The sequence below is a fragment of the Ahaetulla prasina genome, chromosome 1 (genome assembly GCF_028640845.1).
Source record: "Ahaetulla prasina isolate Xishuangbanna chromosome 1, ASM2864084v1, whole genome shotgun sequence".
NCBI lineage: Eukaryota > Metazoa > Chordata > Lepidosauria > Squamata > Colubridae > Ahaetulla > Ahaetulla prasina.
In genome coordinates this window covers 27,224,356-27,247,148 of record NC_080539.1, presented here as the reverse complement: position 1 = coordinate 27,247,148, position 22,793 = coordinate 27,224,356, and the positions used below count along the sequence as shown (strand labels likewise).

Sequence of the window (22,793 nt, the reverse complement as noted above, 5' to 3'; positions counted from 1 at the left end):
ACCTGCCCTTTAGATCAGGGGTCTCCAACCTTGGCAACTTTTAAGACTTGTGGACTTCAACTCCCAGAATTCCTCAGCCAGCAAAGCTAGCTGAGGAATTCTGGGAGTTGAAGTCCACAAGTCTTAAAGTTGCTAAGGTTGGAAACCCCCTGCTTTAAATATTGTTTCCTTGTCTCCTTAATAACATCCTTGTTATCTACCAAAAAAAAAAAAGCTCTCTGGAGCCAATTCCATTTTATGGGAGATGATGGGAATCCCACCCGCAGCAGCTCCCGATCCCCGCGTCGCCCTTTGCCTCGTGTGGGAGGCAGCGTCATAAACGGCTGGGTAGGAGCCGGGCGGCCAACGGGGAGGGACGGCCCCGCCTGCTTCCAGCTGGCCATGGCCGCTCTCTCCAGCCGCCGCCTGGCCGAAGTGCAGCGCCGCGTGGCCGAGGTGCACCGCCAAAGCGATCTGCGGCAGCTGCTGCGCTTCTACAACGGCTGGGCCGAAGACTATGACCAGGTGCCACGCCCCAGCCTTGCTTTCTTGCTTCCTTTCCTTGCTTCCTTCCCCGCGTCGCTTAGGCAAGAATCTCTCTGGAAGGAGTGTTTGTAAAGGAGAATCGGGGTTGAAACAGGGTTTCCTGCCTGAGCAGGGGTTGAACTAGAACAGGAGTCTCTAACCTTGGCACCTTTAAGCCTGGCGGACTTCAACTCCCAGCTTTGCTGGCTGGGGAATTCTGGGAGTTGAAGTCCGCCAGGCTTAAAGATGCCAAGGTTGGAGACCCCTGGACTAGAAGACCTTCTTGTTCTGAAATGAGGGGTCTTTGGTGCTTTCGGGTGAGCTTGTTTTCTGGCAGACGTTTCATTACCTAAACTAGGTAACATCATCAGTGCTAGTGCCTTAAAGTGTTTGTCCTCCTGAGCAACTGCAGAGTGTGTTTACCCTGCTGTCCACTGTTGACAGGGTTCAACTGTTGTCTTCGTGCTACTGGCTTGGCCAATGCCGGTGAAGGGTTAAAAGGAAGGAATTTGAGAATTTCCGATCTTTCGTACCATAATACTTACATATTTATTTATATACTATATATTATATTATATTATATTATATTATATTATATTATATTATATTATATTATATTATATTATATTATATTATATTATATTATTATTATATACTTACATAATACTTACATACTGTAAGGGGCGTGCATAAGTGCACCCACGTGCCTACCGTCCCTGTCCTAATATTCCTTTTTTACTTACTCTTTTCATATATCCAAACTAGGTTTATACTTTTACCTGTTATCTTATATATGATTGACAAATAAATAAAATAATACCTATACCGAGCCTGAAGCACAGAACCACTTTTAATAGTTAGATATATTGAATTGGCAGAGTATTTCTATATTAATATAAATATTAGAGTTGTGTATCCCTTTTCAACAGTGCAATGGACCAAAAAAGTGTTTTTCAGGGATCTAGCCCCACCCCCCTCCATTCCTAAACCAACCAAAGGTTAATCTATAAACAAGTAGCTGATCTGCACTAATAAAAAGTATTAAGCAATAAAAATGTTAATCTTATCAAAATAATTTACTCTCCATAATTTGAAACATGCCAAAAGAACTTTTTTGAAACATCCTGTACTTATGTCCTTCCTTATCTCTGAGGCTTCCCAGCAGCTTCTGTGGGGATCTCCCTTTATTTTATTTCCACAACTCGGTGAGATAGGATAGGCTCCGAGGGTTAGTGACCCAAAGTCACATCATCGGTTTCCTTGATTAAGGGCAGATGTGAAGTACAATATTTTTTGCAGCAGTCTTTAAGCAAACACTGTGTTTGTAAAATGAACATCACTGTTGTAAAGCAGACCCATACATCACTAGAAGTTGTTTTTGATTAAAAAAAAACATTATAAAATGCTGTTACTGGACCAGGGGATGCTGCAAATGTATGTAACTACAGCCAGTTGCTGAGCAGCTGACATGACTGTGGGGGGGGGCAGCTGTCAGAACTTTGAAATCAGGTGCAAATAGCCCTGTGGAGGTCTGTTACAAGTTTGAATAGTTGCTTAGTGACTGGTCATAACTCGAGGACTATCTGTTCTCCAACTTCTTAAGCACCACAACTCAGAGACTTCATAGTAGTCTCTCATCCAAGTATTAACCAAGCCTGGCCGAGTTTCAGGTTATCTTGCCAGAGAAGGGTCTCAGGGTCTGGGAGAAACAAGACTCTGGTCCAGCACATCTGGAATGGAGCCACAAAACAAAACTGCAAAATGTTCTGCTTGGACAAGGGACAAAGTTGAACTCTTTGCACAGTTATAAAGTTCTACAGATGGCCTTCAGCAAATCTTGGTCTTACTTTCTGGAGCTGATACTGTCTTTTTATTAGATGCAATTATTTTAACCACCTAATAGATAAATATGCAAACCTTGGAGCTCCCCGCTTCTTGGAGTGATTAGAACTCTTTTCTCTTCTAGGATGTGGCAATGTTGCAATACCAAGCCCCAAGTCTGGCTGCTGCTTTCTTGGCCTCCATTTTCCAGGGTTCAGCTGAGGATGCACTCGTGCTGGATGTGGCCTGTGGCACAGGACTTGTGGCCCAGGAGGTAACCGAGATCAGAGTCGTGCTTCAGCCAGAGACATTAGGCTGGTCTCCACCAGGTTTTGAAAACTATCATCTTATAATTGTCCCTCTGACGTGATTTGGAAACTCATCACTGAGGGGAGTTCTGTTTTCTTAATGCTGCCCTACAAACGACATGCAGGCCTTCAACCCTGTTTTTTCTTTGTGCCATTGCCATTTGGGATACCTTATTCATTCGATTATTGGGACGCGGTGGCTCAGGGGCTAGGACATTGAGTTTGTTGATCGAAAGGTCGGCAGCTCAGCGGTTCGAATCCCTAGTGCTGCCGTGTAACGGGGTGAGCTCCCGTTACTTGTCCCAACTTCTGCCAACCTAGCAGTTTCGAAAACACATAAAAATGCAAGTAGAAAAAATAGGGACCACCTTTGGTGGGAAGGTAACAGCGTTCCGTGCGCCTTTGGCATTGAGTCATGCTGGCCACATAACCACGGAGACGTCTTCGGACAGCGCTGGCTCTTCGGCTTTGAAACGAAGATGAGCACTGCCCCCTAGAGTCGGCAACGACTAGCACATATGTGCGAGGGGAACCTTTACCTTTACCTTATTAATTCGATTTCTCCCCCCTCCCCTTGAAGTAAGGTTAATGAGAGGGTTGGTCTCATCAGCATTGTTTTCAAATGGTTTTTAAGGCTGGTACTGATAAGAATTTGTGTGAGAAGCTTTAAGCTGTTTTTACCAATTTTGGCCACAAACAGGAACATCATTGTTCATTTCTGTAACTGTGAAGGTACGGAGGGAGAGATAACAATGCATGTCATGATCATTGTGTAAATAATACTTTGATGTAATTTCTGTCATTGGCATGATGACATTATTTTGCTGTCATTGTGGTTTCTAACAGATACTTGGATATGCTGCTGAGGGTGAATGAAGCAGTTCAAAACCTCCAGAGAATATAATGGGAGAAGAATAAACTTTTTAAAAATCTTTTTTGTAGAAGGAATGTGTTCTCTTTCAAACACTTGGTGCTTTCGGTGTCCCAAGATTTATTTTATTAGAAGATAATTATGACATAGAGTAGAGTAGAGTAGAGTAGAGTGGAATGGAGTGGAATGGAATGGAATGGAATGGAATGGAATGGAATGGAATGGAATAGAATAGAATAGAATTCTTTATTGGCCAAGTGTGATTGGACACACAAGGAATTAGTGCATATGTTCTCAGTGTACATAAAATAAAAGATACGTTCATCAAGAATCATAAGGTACAACACTTAATGATAGTCATAGGGTACAAATAAGCAATCAGGAAACAATATCAATATAAATCGACATTACTGGTAATATCAATAGTTGCTTAATAAATAGATAAGAAAGAAGTAGATTTTGTCAGGTTGCATTCTTATTTCTTTGTAGGCACCATCCTAGAAGATGCCTTCCGTCTTGTGTGACACAAAGAAGAGAATGCCTCTTCCAAGACTGTTTCAGATCCCTCGGTAAATAGTTCTAAAATAACTGGATGAAACTGAGAGCACTGTTTTGATTTCATCAGAGCAGTCCTCTGTTACAAGGTACAAGGGCACCAAAATAATGACATGAACACTGTGACATCATCACGCAAATGACTGATTATGTATGCTCATGCACAAAAGCATTTTAAGCATTGCAGAGCAGCCTGTTTCCTGGCATAAGAACATGAAGTGCCAGTGCCAGGCATTGGCATCCCCAGCTAACTGCTGGGATCTCAAAATTGGGAGAAGCCCAGAGTTAGCTAGAAGATGGGCGGTTATATAAATGTTTCAAATAAAATTAAATTAATGATGAATTGTGTCATGATGTCATGATGCCATTTTGCCTTTCCTTATAGGTAATGCGGCATTGCATCCAATTACATAAGGATCATCATCATCCACATTTCATCACTTCATCACCCCATGAGTGACCATGGCAGCAGGTGTGATTCTGCCACTGAAGGTCCCCCTATTGATTCTTTCTTGGCCAGACCCCATTTGGCTTGCAGCAGTCATTTAACTGTTGGCAGATAGGGACTGACTGTTTTTCTGGCTGGCCTCCTGTGATTTAACGCTTTGTGTTCTAAGCTTCAGGCAAAAGGTTTTCGCCATCTCCATGGCCTGGATGGCAGCCGGGAGATGTTGGAACACGCACGGCACAAAGGACTGTACGAGGATTTGAAGTTGTGCTTGCTGGGCCAGGAAACCTTACCAGTTCCTGAAGGTAACAACGGGAACAGTTAGCCTCAGCAATAGACTGAATAGATTAAAGAAAGGGTAGAAGTTGGACTGTGCTGGCAGGCATGGAGATTTCTAGAGAACGATGTCCATCTCCTTCCTTGATGCTACCTGTTACTTCTTCATCTTCTCTGCAGGCTGCTATGATGCTACTGTAATTGTGGGTGCGCTCAGTGAGGGACAAGTGCCCTCTGGTGTCATTCCCCAGCTTCTTCTGGTCACCAAGCCAGGTAAGCGTTTGCAAAAGAGACTCAGATGTAGTCTCAGAGGACTTATAACACGGGTGGGTAACTTTTGCCGGTGTCTGATCACCACATAATATCATTCCGATGAATGTGAAACGATGAAAATGAAAAATTATTCACATTGTCTGAAATTGCCAAATTTCATAACATTTTATCTATTTCCCTGTGAGAATATCAAGCATTCCTGAGATCTGGCCTTTAAAAATAGTTAATTACCATCTTTTTTGGTGTATAAGATGCACTTTTCCCCTCCCTAAAAGAGGGTGAAAATTTGGGTGTGTCTTATACACCAAATGTAGCCCCACCCACCCACTGGCCCTCACCCTTTGGCCTCTGCCTCCCAGCAATTTACCTCCTTGCAGCAAGCACCAAGAAGAAACAGCCCGTTTCAGCTTCAGCACAGCCTGATTAGCACAAGCAGTTGATTGTCAGTTGGATCGGCCTCCTGACTCTCAGCTGTTTCAGGCTGCAGGGATTGCCATTGCCTATTGTGGTGTGGGCCTCCGCTGTTTGCTGCAAGGAGGCAAATTGCTGTGAGGCTGATTTTTTTTCTTGTGCTAATCAGACTGTGCTGAATATGAAACTAAAGCAGGCTGTTTGCTGTTTGCTGCAAGGAGGCAAATTACTGGGAGGCAGAGGCATTTTTTTTCCTCCCCAAAAAAGGGAGGTGCATCTTATAGTCCGAAAAATACAGTAGTTCATTAATTTTAAACTAATTTTAGCATTCTGTAATTATGGCTGGTTGGGGAATTCTGGGAGTTGAAGGCCACACATCTTAAAAGTTCCCAAGATTTGGGAAACCTTGATCTAGATCACTGTTTTTCAAACTGGGAGAATTCTGGGCATTGAAGTCCATGCATTGGTTAAAATTGTTAAATTTGAAAAACTGTAATCTAGGCTTATGGGAGGCAAGGTGCAATAAGCAGTTATAAGACAGGGAAGGTCAGTGGATCTGAACACTGACTAGCATTGTGCAACTGTTACATCTTACTGTCCTTAATAGATTTGTTCTGGTAAGGAAAAAAATGGCGGGAGGGGGGAGAAATATAGGAAGATTATATCATGTTTTCTGCATTCCCCATAAAATTTTGTGGATTAGGCAAGGTAATTGCACACTAAACACCCTGTCGGGAAATACCATCACACTTGCCCTGAGGGACATTAAGGAGCTGGAAATGTCAGATTCGTTAGATTGAACCCCAATTCCCTCTAGCCATTGATGAAGAGAAGGACCCTCCCCCTCAAGTGGGTCCTTTTATGCTATGCTGCAGCTCTCAGCTGATCAGAATTGATTCAAAATGCTGAAGTCTGCCAAATGCTTTAGAACAGATCAATCCTGGCTTTTATTAAAAATCCCATACAGTAGTTTTAAGAAGGAAGCCTTTGTGAAGAAATCGACACAAGCAGAAATGAGAGCAAGCTGATTTTAAGCCAGCATCATTGAAAATACTGTCTGAAGCATCATGAATGAAGCAAATACTTCCCCTCCAATCTTCCAAAGAAAATTTAGTCCCATGAATGGAGATAGGAGTAAGGTTTTATCTTACAGTACATATTATGGACAAAATTATCCTAACCAGATGCTCTAATGAGGGCAGAATCATTCTTATCAAAGGTAGCAGCAACCGTTGATTGAGACCAAAGTTTTATGGGTAACAAGGAAAGTGCTATGTTTACCAGTTTCTTTGTCAAGGACATATCAAAATATGCAATTAGGTCATGGGTCAAGCAGATATGATTGTCTATAATCAGTGGCACTTTAACTAAATTTTTCATTGCTGAAACAAGAAAGAATGGGATGTTCTTACATTGTAACAGTCCCCAGTGGGAAGTTCATTGTACATATAATGTTGCTTAATGCTTTATGGGACCTTAAGAGAACAAATGGATTTATGACACTTTAGGAACTAGAAGCATTGTTGGTGTATATTTGCTTCATCAGGTATTAGACTGAGAACATAGATGGGCACCTGGAGGTGAAAAGGACCATAGCTTGTGATTCAGGAATTACAGATTTGGAAGAGATCCAAATCTAGGAGGCTGCTGTCAGTTATGACAGTTAATAATTCTAAACTAGATGGATTGGTGATCTGATTTAGGATGAGACGGTTATGAGTGCTTACATACAAGAATTGAATCCCCTTTGGCATCTGGGGAACTAAAATGGGCAAGGCAGGGACTACTGGAGTGTTGGATCCTTTCTACTCCTTTTATACAGTACACAAGACGTGGGGCTTGGATTGCAAAGCTACGCCAGTCCTCTTGCTTTTTTGACCCATCAAATTGACGCTGATTCATTCCCCAGAGATTATGGTGCTTGGATCCGTGATGCTTTTCATTAGAACAGGCCCAGTGCAGGTTAAGAGGGATGCATGGTTTATTTCAGGGGTGTCAAACTTGCGGCCCATGGGCCAGATGCGTCACGCGCTGGCTACGCCCAGCCCCATTTTAGCAAAGGGGAGGAAAGTCACGATAATGTGACGACAATGTGACGACAAGAGTTTGACACCCCTGGTTTATTTGAATGTGCCTTAGCTTGAGTTTCCTCCAAGGCACCTGAATGTCATCTCCAGAAATTGTATGTGCAACTGGATCGCAGGCTGATCTTGTGAAACATGGTAATGATTAAAACAAGAAAGAGAAAGGACTGTCACACAACGTGCAATTAATTTCTGAAATGCTCTGTTGCAAGATGCAATGATAGTTGCGTATCTTTTTAAAAAGAGGTCAGACAAAATGCATGGAGTGGAGATGGGAAAGGGATCGAACGGGGATTTCTAAATGGATCCACACACACACATACCCATTCAGAGGCAGTTGACCTTTAAATAGTAACCACGCCTAAGAAACCTTTGGGGTTTTTAACTGCTTTGAGGGTTTCCCAAACGGACTAAATAAAGCCCCTTTTGGATACAGGATGTTAGATGAATAACTTATAACCACTAGATGGTGCTGCTCTCTTGCCAACACTTCATAAACAGACCATGGAGCAGAAATACACACTTTCGTGGGTGTTGCAGGACTGAAAGAGAGAAATGCCATTTAAAATGTGTTTTGATCGGAACCTTGCAAAACCATATAGGTTGAATTGTCTCCTTTCTTTAGATTGCCTATATTTCTGTGTGCGCACCTATGTGAATATCCGGAATCAGACACGTTCTTTCTCAGGAATTTAGTTTTAGTCATCGCTTGCCTCCTCTTCCTCCTTTTGATCTCCTTACCTGCATTTGGCAATGGTTTTATTTTGCTATTTAATTTCTCTTCCCTGTATGAAGATGCAGTGAACAAACTTTGCCAGTTTCTTCACCGCAAATTTGCTTTTTGGTTACCTCTGCCCTCTAAATTACTAGGTGATCAGGGTGAGGTTCACACATCATACTCGACCCTTAACCTGGATTAACAATGCTAAATCCTGTGTCCAGAGAATACAGGTAGTCCTCAACTTATAACAGTTTATTTAGCGACTGTTTGAGGTTTCAACGGCACTGAAAAAAAATAATGTATGACCAGTTTTCACAAATGTTGCAGCATCCCCATGGTCACATGATCAAAATTCAGATACTTGGAAGCAACTCGTATTTATGATGGTTGCAATGTCCTGGGGTCATGTGATCACCTTTTGCGACTTTCTGACAAGCATTGTCATTGAGGAAGCCAGATTCCACCTAGCAACCATGTTACTAACATTACAACTACAGTGACTCACTTAACAAATGTGGCAAGAAAGGTCATAAAATGGGGCAAAACTCATTTAACAAATGTCTCACTTAGCAACAGAAAATCTTAGGCTCAACTGTAGTCGTATGTCGAGGACTACCTGTATGCTGTTGCCTGCACAAGTAGAACCATGCTACAGTTTAATGTAATAGCTTGGCTCCCACAATCTGAGCTATAGCTGTGTTCCACCAAAAATTGCTCAACCACATTTTATCTTAATCTAGCATTTATGGAAACTCACCCATTCAGTTTCATCAGGAACAGGGAGATTTGCCATCTTGTCCTTCCCTTTCTCCTACTTTCATTTCATTGTCTGATTGTAAGAGGGAGAATGCTCCTATATGAGAGCATTAGTGCATCTAAAACAGTTTCATCTCTACATTGCTCTTAAAAAGGACTCTGTATTGCTGGATTTTCTTCCACAGAAGGGCATTCTGTGGCTGACCTTTTCTGGATTTTGAACTTAAGCAGGTGCAAGCTTTAACCTGTAAGGAACAGGTTAAAACAGTCAATATGATAGCCTAAATTATATGCTTATGTTTGCTGTATTTATTTTATTTTTATTTATTTATTTACAAATTTCTTCCATATTATGACCTGTGCAAGGATAATCCTTGTTTCTAGGATTATCAAGGCTTTCCTAATGATTTTAGATTGAAATGCTGTGTGTGATCTTGCACAACAGGTGGCTATGTGTGTCTGACCACACGAAACAACTCAAGCAACTTACCATACAAGATTGAACTGCAGCAGTTGCTGAATGACCTGGAGCAGCAAGGATTGTGGGAAAAGGTTGGGATGCAGGAAGTCGAAAAATGGGAGAGAGCAACATCACATCAGGAATCTGATCAGGACTCGGATTATATCTCTGGCGTGGTTTACATATACCGAAAAAAATAAAAGTCTGGTTTAAACATTCTTCATGTTGGAAGATCTTCAAGGTAGACTCTGGAGCCCCTCCCAAAAGGCTTAGCTTCAAAATCTGTATTATTTTTTTTTAAAGTGAAACAGTAATAAAGTAGGCTGGGCCATGGTTTGTTTGCAGAGTATTTTTTCTTTATCACTTAAGGAGCTGCCATAAATATTCAATGGGTTCCAGACTAATTTAGGTTCTGGCACTTCCATAATTTCATGTTTTTGCATAACAATGTTCCCAGCTTCCCCTCCAACAGTCTTCATTTGTGAAGTCTTTCTGGAGTTTTCACTTCTGAATCAAGACTGCTGAATATTTGCAATACTGTGCATATTATAAGTGTGTTTGTCGCTTTGTGGCTATCTCCCACCCACCCATCCCCGCCAATCATTCTCCTGACTCAGGGAATTAACCCTCTTGTAAATCCCAGCCAGCATAGCCATTTGTTCTACTAACTGGGAAGTATGGTGCTTATAGCTCATCATTTCTCAAAGGCCCCTGGTAGGGAAAGGCCAGCATAGGGAATATAGCTGCTTGTGGGTTGAACCTTTGCAGATATCAGAAAATTCATGAAAATTCCTGAGAGTGTGAAGAGAACTTCAAGGAAGAAAGCAGAATCTCCAAATGCCTGCCTTCTCTTTTTTCACGCCCTCCAAGTCAACGCCTCTCCAGAGATTGGGCTGTGTACGGTGGGTAAAAGCAATGAGAACTGGAGAGTACCAAGGTTCTGGGTAAAATGTTTGTTTATGGCAGAAGATAAGAAAAGGCAGGGAGAACAGGGAAGAGACATATTTAAAAACTGCACAAAAAGCAGAAATGAGAATTCTCGTAATTTTGAACACAGGCCTTCAATTTGTTCATAGGAATCAATCAGCAGCGTTTGCAAGACAGACGGCGCTAGAGATAATCAGGTTCCAAAAATAATTTATATTTCTTTGGGGCCAAAAATACTAGTGGCAGTGATGGCCAATGCTAGGATGGCTTTAAAGAAGAAGAGGAAATGCATGCGACGAGTAACACCTAGCAATTAAAACTATATGGAATCTCCCTGTTGAGAAATAGCCTGCTTTTTAATGTCATTTGCTGGAATTCCAAGGGAAGAAGATGGCCATCCTTGTGTCACTGCTGGAAGCAGGATGCTGGCTTAGACCTTTTCAGCCTGCTGGGTACTTATATTTACACCTTGACTGGAATGAGTGGTTTGGACACATTCCTTTGAGAGGTGTTCCAGGGGCCGTATTCATAGAAGTGGGCGAGGCCAGGACAAAAAAGCACGTAAGGGCCGAACAATTTAAATTTAAATGATGTTAAATCAATTAAATGCTGCTATGGTGAATACTCCCCACATAGTTAATAATTTCCATCCTCTGTCTCACTAAAAATTACAATTGCACTGTGGCTCTGGGAAGGTCTGGAGCCTTTAGGAGACCACACAGGGCTTAGGATGTTTACCTGTAGACTACGCCTTGCAGACTGCCTTGAATGTTATTATTCCCATCTTTGAAAGAGATCCAGTGCTCTGAACGGTTTAACGTCTCTGCTCGTTCCACAGAAGCTACGTGGATGGAGATGTGTGGACATGAAAACAAAATTTCAGGGGATGCGTGAACATGAGGGAAAGAAACAGTTTTATACACTTAGCTGGTTCCAATTTGGCAGCATCATTTGAAGGGGAGCTCTCATTCCTCGAGAGTAGTTGTATAGCAGAGGTCTCCAACTCCCAGGCTGCAGCCCAATGCTGCTGGGCCCCAGCCTGTTTGGAGCCAGGTCACAGAAGTAGTGGGTGAGTGTGCACACGTGTACACACACAAAGCTGCATTTGTGAAAGTGGCATGCACACACACACAAAACTGTCCCCCACCACCACCACCATTGCCACCGCCTCTGCCGGTCCACCAAGTGGGAAAGGTTGGAGACCAATGTTGTATAGTACTGTAGTAATAGTAGTGTAGGTAGTCCTTGACTTACAACCATTAGTTTAATGACCATTCAGAGTTACAATGGCACTGAAAAAAAAGTGACTGATGACGAGTTTTCACACTGAACACCATTGTAACATCCCTGTGGCCACGTGATCAAAATTCGGGCACTTGACAACTGACATGTATTTATGACAGTGGAATTGTCCTGGGTTCCTGTGATCACCATTTGTGACCTTCCCAGCCAGCTTTTGACAAGCAAAGTCAATGGCAGGAAACCAGAACTGCTTAATGACTACACGATTCACTTAATGCAGTTGATTTGCTTAACAGCTGTGCAAAATGGCCATAAAATGGAGCACAATTCACTTCATAAATGTCTTGCTTAGCAACAGGAAGTTTGGGCTCCATTGTGCTCGTAAGTTGAGGACTACCTGTATAATTTTTGCAACCAAGATCATCGTCATGAAATGGAAAAGCATTGAATCCAAAAGTAAAATTGATTAGGGCAGAATATTTGGAGTGTCCCCTCCCCACTGAACAAGTTGAAACAAGGTCCATGAAAATGAGAGTGCTTGTCAAAAATGGTTTTGCTTTCTTTGAAACCTGGAGAGTTCTGAGTTGCCAGGCTGGTTTCTCCCTCTAGGAGGCAAAAGAATTTATGGGGAGGCAGACTGAGAAGAGAGGAAGGAAAAGATGGCTTAAGCACTGAGCTGCCTTCAATAAAAAGTTTGGACTTGTGGATAATGGACCATCAAACTAATCATGGAGGTTTAAACTGATATACCTACAGGCTTCTTCATGCAGAAGTGGCAACCCGCCAGGTGCATTCATGCAATCAGACACTTGGGCAAAGTTAGATTTGGGAGTCTTTTAGAGCAGTGGTGCCCAATCTTTCCGGCTTGGTGGTCTAGCAGGAGGGGGAGGGAATGGTTCTGTGTGAATGGGAGGCACGCATGTGAGCACGTGCAACTCCATTTGGACAAGCGATAGGTGCGCATGCCTGCCACTTACGCAAATGGAGCTTCACAAGCAAATATGAGGCCCTGTCGCTCAAACAAATGGAGCTTCATGGTTCCAAATGGTCTGCAGCAGGGGTGAAATTCAAAATTTTTCCCTACCGGTTCTGTGGCCATGGCTTGGTGGGTATGGCAGGGGAAGGATACTGCAAAATCCCCATTCCCTCCCCACTCCTGGGGGAAGGATATTGCAAAATCTCCATTTCCACCCCACTCTGGGGCCAACCAGAGGTGGTATTTTGCTGGTTCTCCAAACTACTCAAAATTTCCGATACCGGTTCTCCAGAACCTGTCAGAATCTGCTGAATTTCACCCCTGGTCTGCAGTCTGGGGGTGACCCCTGTTTTAAAGGGTTGGCATTTTGTGTGAATCATTCTACCTATCTGGTAATTTGTGATCCACCATATAGTAGCATGAGACATGCTGTGACACGTTGGGTCATTCTTTCAAAGAAATTTCCTTATCAGATTCCTCAATGCCTTCAATAATGGCAGAGTTGCTAGAGTAGTGGAAAACTGATCTTTTAAAAAATCAGTGTAAAGATGTACAAGTAGTCCTCAATTTAAGACCACAACTGAGCCCCAAATTTCTGTTCCTAAGCAAGAAAATTGTTAAGTGAATTTTTCCCCATTTCATGACGTTTCTTCCCACATTTGTTAAGTGAATAACTGCAGTTGTTAAGTTAGTAACACAGTTGTTAAGTGAACCTGGCTTCCCCATTGCTTGTCAGAAGGTCGCCAAACGTGATCACATGACCCTGGTTACTCCAATTGTCATAAATATGAGTCGGTTGCCAAGCATCTGAATTTTGATCACGTGACCACAGAGATACAACGATGGTCATAAAAGAAAAACAGTATTAAGTCACTTTTTCAGCGCCTGTAACTTTGAACGGTCATTAAAAGTACTGTTGTAAGTTGAGCACAGTGGTGGGTTTCACTTATCTTTGCTACCGGTTCGTGCGTGTGCAACTTCTGCACATGTGCAGAGCTTATTTGATGACGTCGGGGTGGGTAGGCAGAGTCTACCGCCACCGCTGCTACCAATTCACCCAAACCGGAGCTAACGGTAGCAACCCACCATTGATTGAGCTGTACTTACCTTGAAAGGATTCCATGTTGACTCTGCTATAGTCAAGCACCAAAAGTGGACTACAGAAGAGTTTCATATTTTGTATTGTGTGCTAAAATGCTTTATGTCATAAAATGTTTTATAAAACTTGCCGAACTTTAATTCCATGGAAGTCATGGATCCGAGATTTTGAATGCATCCTGTAAATTACTCCATTTGAGGTACCTGCGTCATTTCACCCAAAGTTAAAGGTATGAGAGTTTTCGTAGTGTACAGATTTCAGAAAATGGGTTAATTCAGTAATCAAGATAAAAATGTTTGGGGAAAAGAGCCTAGTATACAAATCTAAGGCAATGCAAACCTTTAGGTTGTTCCCAAAATGATGGGAATACAGTATTTAATACAAGGAAAGAACAATTTATTTAATTAACGTTCAATATAATTTAATTTTTGTTCTGGCCTTCCCCATGTTTTGTCATGTGTTCCTTCCTTTCCTGCACATTCTGCTTACAGGTCAAGGGTTAGGGCTTCAGTCTCATAAAGAAAGGTGCAGCCACACTCCTTATGTACAGTACACATGTCCTATTTTCTGCCAACAGAACAATGGACGGACCCTTTTGACAAAGATCTTGATAAATATTGCTTTTCTCAGACAAATAATTAGAATTGCTTGTGCAACTGAATGAAAATTCCTTTCAGGAAGTTCTTAGCCAGTTGAACTCCTGTCTAGAAACCACTTCCTCCTCTTGAGACAATACCACTTCAACGCAGTTTCATTTAAAAAGTAACCGTCATTCTCGCTTCAGTTTGCGCCTGGTTTATGAGGCTTTTAAATTTCTGCTTGTTCTTTTCCATTCGGAACTGTTTGTTTTAAAATATCAAAGTGCGCAGGGTGGATCACATGTCCTTCGGTGCAAGGTGACCCTAATTGAGAAGAGGCAAAGAAACGGATGTTATGCAAATCTTGTTGGACTCTGACAGCTAAGGGGACGTCTGCAAAACACCAACGCCTGAGCAGAAGAAAATTTTGAAGCAAAATACACAAGAAACGGAAAATAGAAGGATTGTTAGGATGGGAGATTCTGAGTTGGGTGGATGGGTTGCCTTCAAAACAAATTGTTTGATAAATCGTATTTGTTTTAAAGGAAAACAGATTTTATCCTAGATCAGGGGTCTCCAACCTTGGTCCCTTTAAGACTTGTGGACTTCAACTCCCAGAGTTCCTCAGCCAGCTTTGCTTTGCTGGCTAAGGGACTCTGGGAGTTGAAGTCCACAAGTCTTAAAGGGATCAAGGTTGGAGACCCCTGCCTTAGGCAGCTTTAAATTTTCTTTTAACGGATTTAACAGATTAACAGAGTTGGAAGGGACCTTGTAGGTCATCTAGTCCAACCCCCCCGCCCCCAAAGCAGGAGATCGTACACCGCTGTCCCTATGCTTAAGTAGTGCTTTTCCTCTTAATCAGGCAGCAACTTGTGGCTGTTTTGATACAGTTGTGGAATTCAAATAATTTAACCACCGGTTCTCTGCCCTAATGATTTCTTCCAACAAGCAGTTCACCAAACTGCTCGGAAAGTTAACAACCGGTTCTCCCGAAGTGGTGCAAACTGGCTGAATCCCACCGCTGTTTTGATACAGGTAATAATACTCAACTTATGGTCCCAGTCAGGGCCAGAACTTCCAGTTCTGAGTAAGACAGCTATAAAATGAGTCACACCCCAATTTCATGATTTTATATGAGGCAGTCTTTAAGTGAATCTGGCTTCCCTGTTGACTTTGCTTGCCAGGAAATCCCTGGCAAAAGATTGCAAAAGGTGATCACGTGACCCTGGGATGCTGCAACTGCATAAATACAAGTGCTTGAATTTTGATTACGTGACTTCAGAGATGCTGCAACAATCAAAATTGGGAGAACTGGTTGTAAATATCTTTCTTTAGCACCGTTGCTAAACCAATTGTTGTAAACTGAGGACTACATGTAGCAGTGGTGGGTTTCAAAAAAAATTTGCTACCGGTTCTGTGGGTGTGGCTTGGTGGGCATGGCAGGGGAAGGATACTGTAAAATCTCCATTCCCTCCCCACTCCAGGGGAAGGATACTGTAAAATCTCCATTCCCTCCCCACTCCAGGGGAAGGATACTGTAAAATCTCCATTCCCTCCCCACTCCAGGGGAAGGATACTGTAAAATCTCCATTCCCTCCCCACTCCAGGAGGAGGTTACTTCAAAATCCCCATTTCCTCCCAATCAGCTGGGACTCAGGAGACAGAGAATAGATGGGGGCGGAGCCAGTCAGAATTTTTACTACCGGTTCTCCAAACTACTCAAAATTTCCACTACCGGTTCTCCAGAACCTGCTGAAACCCACCTCTGACTTGTAGGTGCAGTCTGCTTTGCTTCATTAACTATTTTGTTATTGGCACAATCAAGTGATTGCTAATGGGTGGGATCAGCCACTTTAGACTGCTGTGGGCATGCCCCTTCCCTTCATGTCTTTGGTGCTTTTTTCCCCAGTTTGGACAGTGAGTAATTCCAGTTATTTCAAATGAGGTTCTCAATTTTGCACACTTTGGAGGGCTGATTTTGAACATGGGATCCTATATCAGCTATTGGGAGATGGTTAGCAGTTCTAAAAATTGGCTAGCTCTGTTTCCATTGTCCCTCCGACATCACATCTGTTAAATGGGGTTAGGAGCTGGCTGTGTGTGTCTTCAAAGAAAGCCCAACTAACAACTGAACAAACAACTAACAACTGAACAAATAGATGAGGGGAGAACTCTGTGACCAAGCAGAACAGCCGTCTATCTGCCCCTCCCAACTTCAAAATGCACACAACCTCCTTTCAGCTATTAGGTTATTTTGACTTCACTTGTGCAAAACTAGGAACATTTATTGACTGAGAACTAAATCCCGCAATTTTGTCATCCATCAAAACTCCCGCCCCCTCCTCAAGTCTCTTCCTCATCTCACATTAAGGAGAATGGCTGGTGGACTTTATTCCATGGGCTGGAGATATTTAGTGGGAGGGGAAGGGAGGAAAGTCAAAGGAAAGCACCAATCCCATCCTTTAACATTCTGTGCTCATGCTCAATCAGAACCCTACTACAGGTACAACAGTTCGTTTAGTGAATATTCAAAGTTACAACAGCACTGGAAAAAAATGACTTATGACTGTTTTTCACACTTACACCCTTTCCAGCATTTCCATGATCATATGATCAAAATTCAGATGCTTGGCAACTGGTTCATATTTATGACCGTCGCTGTGTCCCAAGATCACGTGATCCCCTTTTGCGACCTTCTGACAAGCAAAACCAATGGGGAGGCCAGATTCACTTAACAACCGGCTTACTAACTTATCAACTGCAGTTATTTACTCAACAGCTGTGGCAAGAAAGGTCATAAAACGGGGCAAAACTCACTTAACAAACATCTCATTTAGCAACTGAAATGTTGGGCTCAATTGTGGTCATAAGTCCAGGACTACCTCTACATGGCACCAATTGGCTTTGGATGCAGGAGGTGGATCCACATTAAGCTAGCAAATGTTATGCTGGTGTAGGTTTCTGCTGACTCAAAGATTGGTAGCTTCCGCAGTGGGGAAAGCCCCTAATTTGTATGTAGAGCAACATACCTGAAGGGCTCAAGACAGTTCTTGAGAGGAACTGAAAGGTCCAGGCCAGAGGTAGGCAACCTGATGCCAAGGAATTGCTTGGCATCAAGCAGAATCCTCATCCCACCCAATATAGCCTAAACTGGAAACTGCAAAATCAGGCACTAACTTCTGGCTCTTTCTCTCCCCTTCTCCCGAATATCTCTCGGTCTTTGGAAAATGCTATAATATTCTTGGAAAACAAGAAGAGTAGATGTCTGTTCCCCAGCGCTTTCTGTGGAAATGAGTCCACCTACACAAGACAAAAATGCAAGAAGAAATATTCAGGTGTTAAGAAAAAGGCACCTTATGACTACTCACCTATCCACGGTGGCAGCCTTTATCTATCTCTCATCATCTCTCATCTATCTATTATCTATCTTTATCTATCCAATTTGTATGCCACTCAGCCCCAGACAATTTTGGAACTAGCCACACCTTAGATTACGCTCTTAAATTTATGTCCACTTGACCCTAAAAAAAACCATTGCCAAAGCCTGAGTTAATTCATGTTTCTGATACAATCCTTGGCATATCATCAAGCCACAGCACTCATTTGAGGAAACTCTCACGTACCACGAAATAATACTTCTTTGTCAAATAAAAGGATTACAAACGGCTGGAGTGAACTTTCTCTTGGTGTCGCATGTCATGTCAATGTGTGCTTCGTGTAGACAGGCCTGACAGGCTATTGGCATCGCAAGATTTATATTCTGTGACATCATTGCATCGGATGAGTCCTTTTTGCCAGCCGAACCTTCTTTCTCAAGGCTTGGAGTAAGAGGGGGGGAGGGCAGTGGTGGAATTCAATTTTATTTTACTACCGGTTCTGTGGGCATGGCTTGGTGGGCTTGGTGTGGCTTGGTGGGTATGGCTTGGTGGGTGTGGCAGGGGAAGGATATTGCAAAATCCCCATTCCCTCCCCACTCTGGGGCCAGGCAGAGGTGGTATTTGCCGATTCTCTGAACTATTCAAAATTTCCGCTACCGGTTCTCCAGAATCTTCCAGAACCTGCTGAATAGCACCTCTGGGGGAGAGGTAGCTTTTCCAAGAAGGGTCAGACATAGTCTTTGCGGGCATAGTTGCTCGCGGGAGGGTGTCTTCCTGTCCAATATCTCATTGGATAGGATTTATTGTCCTCCTTTGGAGGAAGGAAACAACAGAACGTGCCTCCACCAAGGATCAGGAAAGCACTAGCTGCCCAACCTATGTAAAGTGAAATACCCAGCTCTCTCTTCAGGGCCTCAGGAATGAGTGGGTTATAGAAGTTGCTGACAATGTTCCTTGCTGACCAAGAGACGGGAAAGAGGAGCGCCATTCCAGCTAGCATGAACACCATACCGGCTATCCTTAAAACTTTGGCCTTGGTATTTGGGTCTTCTACGAAGTGGGTGCACCTTACTCCAGAGATGGCAATCAGGAGAGCCAGGAAAGACATGGCGATGGAGACCACCACCAAGGCCCGGGTGGTTTGTAGGTCTGCTGGTAGGTCAAGTAGAGAGTCGTAGACCTTGCATTGCATCTGACCGGTGCTTTCATAAACACAGTTCATCCACAGCCCCTCCCAGAAGACCTGTGCCACAATGATGTTAGATCCGATGAAAGCCGTCACCTTCCACATGGGTAGGGCGCAGGCCAAAATAGAGCCCAGCCAGCCCAGGATAGACAGTGCCAGCCCAACCAGCTGCAGGGCCAAGGCTGCCATCGTGCTCCCACCTGCTGGAAACAGAACCCTGATTGATTAGGATGAAAGCAGCACCATAACTTTAACCTTAGACTATCTACTGTTGACTTCACCCCATTCCTAAGAGGTCTGTAAGGGGAGTGCATAAGTGTACCAATGTGCCTACCGTCCCTCTCCTACAGTCCCCATTTACTCGTATCCTTATCCTCTATTCATAATCATGTTTATACTTATATCTGTTATCTTATATGTATTTGACAAATAAAATAAAATTAAAATAAATAAAATAGCTAGGACATATGCAGGTAACCCACAAAAAGGATTTTAGTCTTATTCAAGGATGGGAAGGGAAGGTACCGGTATGTTGCATTCCTCAGCTCAAAGAACTAATATTTACAGATACATGAATCAAGACACATTTTCAGAGAATTCAATTTGAATTTATTTGAAAAATCAAATAAATAAATAAATAAATTCCTTTTGTGCAAATTAAAACTATACATTCAACAGCTATCGAAGTGCTGTCCCGGTGTCTGGAGGCCGTACGGGTCTGGATGGGGAGAAACAGGCTCAAGCTCAATCCCGCCAAGACAGAGTGGCTGTGGATGCCGGCATCCCGGTACAGTCAACTAAATCCGCGGCTGACCATCGGTGGCGAGTCATTGGCCCCGATGGAGAGGGTCCGCAACTTAGGCGTCCTCCTGGATGAACGGCTGTCTCTAGAAGATCATTTGACGGCCGTCTCCAGGAGAGCGTTCTACCAGGTTCGCCTGGTACGCCAGTTGCGCCCCTTTCTGGACCGGGATGCCCTATGCACGGTCACTCACGCACTCGTGACGTCTCGCCTGGATTACTGCAATGCTCTCTACATGGGGCTCCCCTTGAAGGGCATCCGGAGGCTACAGTTAGTCCAGAATGCGGCTGCGCGGGTGATAGATGGAGCCCTCGTGGCTCCCGTGATAACACCCATCCTGCGCAGACTGCACTGGCTACCTGTGGCCTTCCGGGTGCGCTTCAAGGTTTTGGTGACCACCTTTAAAGCGCTCCATGGCATTGGGCCGGGTTATTTACGGGACCGCCTACTGCTATCGAATACCTCTCACCGACCCGTGCGCTCTCATAGAGAGGGTCTCCTCAGGGTGCCGTCAGCGAGGCAATGTCGTCTGGCGACGCCCAGGGGAAGGGCCTTCTCTGTGGGGGCTCCCACCCTCTGGAACGAACTACCCCCCGGACTTCGTCAGCTTCCGGACCTTCGGACCTTCCGCCGCGGGCTTAAAACATACTTATTTAATTGTGCAGGACTGAGCTAGATTTTAAACTTATGGGTTTTAATTGGGTTTTATTTTTATATTTTAATTAACGGGCTATTAGAATAAGTTTTTTAATTACTTTTATATTGTATTTATATGTTTTTAAAGTGCCTGTGAACCGCCCTGAGTCCTTCGGGAGATAGGGCGGTATATAAATATGATTATATAAATAAATAAATAAATAAATAAACAGTTGTGAAGTTTCTGAGAAAGTCAAATTGACCTGAACGAAGGACCGCATCCTAAAACTTTCCTTTTTTGTAATTCATGTAGAACACTTATTGCTCCAGGCTTAATTAAGAGTGTCCATATTGATTGATGCTAAGTCAGCTCTACAACGTAATTGTTAGGGGATAACAAAACTTGGGGTTCTTTCCTATCTTTTTGGAGCTGCTGGGATTATAAACTTTAGGACAAAATACCTGCATTGTTTTGCTAAAAAAAAAACAACCCAAAAAAACTGGAAAAACAAAATACAAAGAACTTTTTCCTACAATTCAGTGATGGGTTGCTACTGGTTTGCCCCGGATCAGGTAAACTGGTAGTGGCAGTGGTGGGAGGCTACGCCCATCCGTCCAGATGTCTCTGTGCATGCACAGAAGTATCGCACATGAGCGCGGGTGCGCGTGCACCCATGAGCAAACCAGTAGTGGCTGAAATTGAAACCCACTACTGCTACAGTTTGGTTATGGTGCAGAGGGGTAGGAAAGCCTCAAAGCAAACTCACGTCCAGGGAACCAACCCCCACCCCACCTTTTCTTGCTCATTCAGAAATCTCCCCAGGCCTTTCTCGTGCCTTATGCTGCCAGCAGGCAAGATTAACTCACTCCAGTTACTCATTCCTCTCTTTCAAGAAAAACCTGAAAGAAAGAAAGAAAGAAATCCTCTCACACACTCTCCCAACACAGACAAACCACTCCAAACACCTTCTGATTCTTTGCCCACCCCCCTCTCATTTAGCTATGCTTTCCAGACTTCACTAATAGAGAAGGGATTTCAATAGGCTCTATTCCAGGGATCTCCAACCTTGGCAACTTGAAGACTTGTGGACTTCAACTCCCAGAGTTCCTCAGCCAGCAAAGCTGGAAGTTGAAGTCCACAAGTCTTCAAATTGCCAAAGTTGGAGACCCCTGCTTATTCCACTCTATTCAATAGAATCTAGATCGCCTCACTCCAATTTCCCCTTGCCTCCTTCTCTCCATTGTTGTTGTTGTTTTTCTCTCCCAAATTTGGCAACTTGACAACAAAGTTGTGTGGGGCGTCAACTCCGGAATTCCCCAGCCAGGATCCCAGGTCCCAGGATTGCCATTTGCAATCTTCCCAGTGAACTTCTAACAAGCAAAGTCAGTAGGGGAAGATGGATTTGCTCAACGACTATGTGATTGGCTTAATGCAACAATTCACTTACAACGGCAGCAAAAAAAGTTCATAAAACCAAGTGTGACTCAATCGCCTCTGTTGCTTAGCAACAGAAATTCTGGTCCCAGTTGTGTTTGTAAGTCAAGGATGAAGTGTACAGTCTTGTGTAGCTTCTAGGGGCATCCTCAGGATATGCAGGACCAATCCAAGATCCCCTCATTCCTACACCCGATGCACCATTATGGCCCGCAACCTGACATTTTTAAACATCCCCTGCAGACACCCTGGCAGTTCCTGCTTTTTTTCTCCCCTTCTATCAATCTATGAAATCTTACTCAAACTCTCCCTAAAGTCTCCCTCTTACTGAGAAAATGGAGGGGCGGACTCATCTTTGGGGGTGGATGGTGGGGAACAAGGGCAAATGGGACAGCCTTAGAATAAAATGCTGGCCTCACATCTACTTTCCTGCCCCCTTCAAAAGCAACCAGTAAAAATATAGTTGGCTAGGGAGCCATTCTTTACAGTACTGATGCCCATATGTTGTGGCCTGTCGGCCGCCAGCCCTTCCAGCAGCCAAATCAGATGAGGAGGCGGCGTGAGAGTCAGGGTCAGCATCAAGGCAACCTAAGAGCTCTGAGGGGGAAGAGGGAATGGAGCTGTCAGAAATAGAGACAGAGGAGGAGCCTGGATCGTCCGTCAGCCCTCAGATGGAGACACACACTCCTAACAGATGAAGAGTCAACAGCCCTCAAGTCTAGAGGTGGATGATGTGGAAGAGGAGGAACAGCTGGGTCCAGTACCTGATGTATGGATGAGCAGAAGGCAGAGGAGAGGTAAGCAGTGGAAATCTATGGGCCGATCCTTGGGATGGAAGAGCCACTGCTGCTAGCAAAGCCCCATCCTAGCTCTGGGGATAAAAGGCAGGGGGTGGAGATGAATAGGTTTGGCAGACAACTATTTATCTCCCTGCTGGACAGACTTGTTAGAGAGAGAGAGACGGAGGGAGAGAGAAGGGGAGGGAGAGAGATGGGGAGGAATGGAGGGAGGGAGGGGGAGAGAGAGAGAGAGAGACATTTTGCTGGC

The 22,793-nt window shown here is 43.7% G+C and overlaps 2 protein-coding genes across 2 annotated transcripts; one reads left to right on the top strand and one right to left on the bottom strand.

Moving 5' to 3' along the window:
* The first annotated feature begins 210 nt into the window (after nucleotides 1-210).
* METTL27 (methyltransferase like 27) lies at nucleotides 211-10,975 on the top strand. Its single transcript, XM_058164544.1, has 6 exons — nucleotides 211-504; nucleotides 2,471-2,599; nucleotides 4,677-4,812; nucleotides 4,964-5,056; nucleotides 9,474-9,729; nucleotides 10,565-10,975. Exons 1-5 carry the CDS (start codon nucleotides 238-240, stop codon nucleotides 9,686-9,688), a joined length of 840 nt encoding a protein of 279 aa, XP_058020527.1. The 5' UTR covers nucleotides 211-237; the 3' UTR covers nucleotides 9,689-9,729; nucleotides 10,565-10,975.
* Nucleotides 10,976-14,266: 3,291 nt separating this feature from the next.
* Nucleotides 14,267-19,062, bottom strand: LOC131188043 (claudin-like protein ZF-A89). Its single transcript, XM_058162989.1, has 2 exons — nucleotides 18,699-19,062; nucleotides 14,267-14,634 (listed from the first exon to the last, which is right to left on the bottom strand). Exons 1-2 carry the CDS (start codon nucleotides 19,060-19,062, stop codon nucleotides 14,540-14,542), a joined length of 459 nt encoding a protein of 152 aa, XP_058018972.1. The 3' UTR covers nucleotides 14,267-14,539.
* Nucleotides 19,063-22,793: the final 3,731 nt, after the last annotated feature.

Excerpts from the sequence above, each read along its gene's own strand:
- METTL27 (XM_058164544.1), top strand. The coding sequence starts at position 238 with ATGGGAGATGATGGGAATCCCACCCGCAGCAGCTCCCGATCCCCGCGT. Across the intron at positions 2,600-4,676 it reads CAGGACTTGTGGCCCAGGAG|CTTCAGGCAAAAGGTTTTCG; the intron begins GTAACCGAGATC and ends TTGTGTTCTAAG. Across the intron at positions 5,057-9,473 it reads TCTTCTGGTCACCAAGCCAG|GTGGCTATGTGTGTCTGACC; the intron begins GTAAGCGTTTGC and ends CTTGCACAACAG.
- LOC131188043 (XM_058162989.1), bottom strand. The coding sequence starts at position 19,062 with ATGGCAGCCTTGGCCCTGCAGCTGGTTGGGCTGGCACTGTCTATCCTG. Across the intron at positions 14,635-18,698 it reads CAAAGTTTTAAGGATAGCCG|GGTCACCTTGCACCGAAGGA; the intron begins GTATGGTGTTCA and ends CTTCTCAATTAG.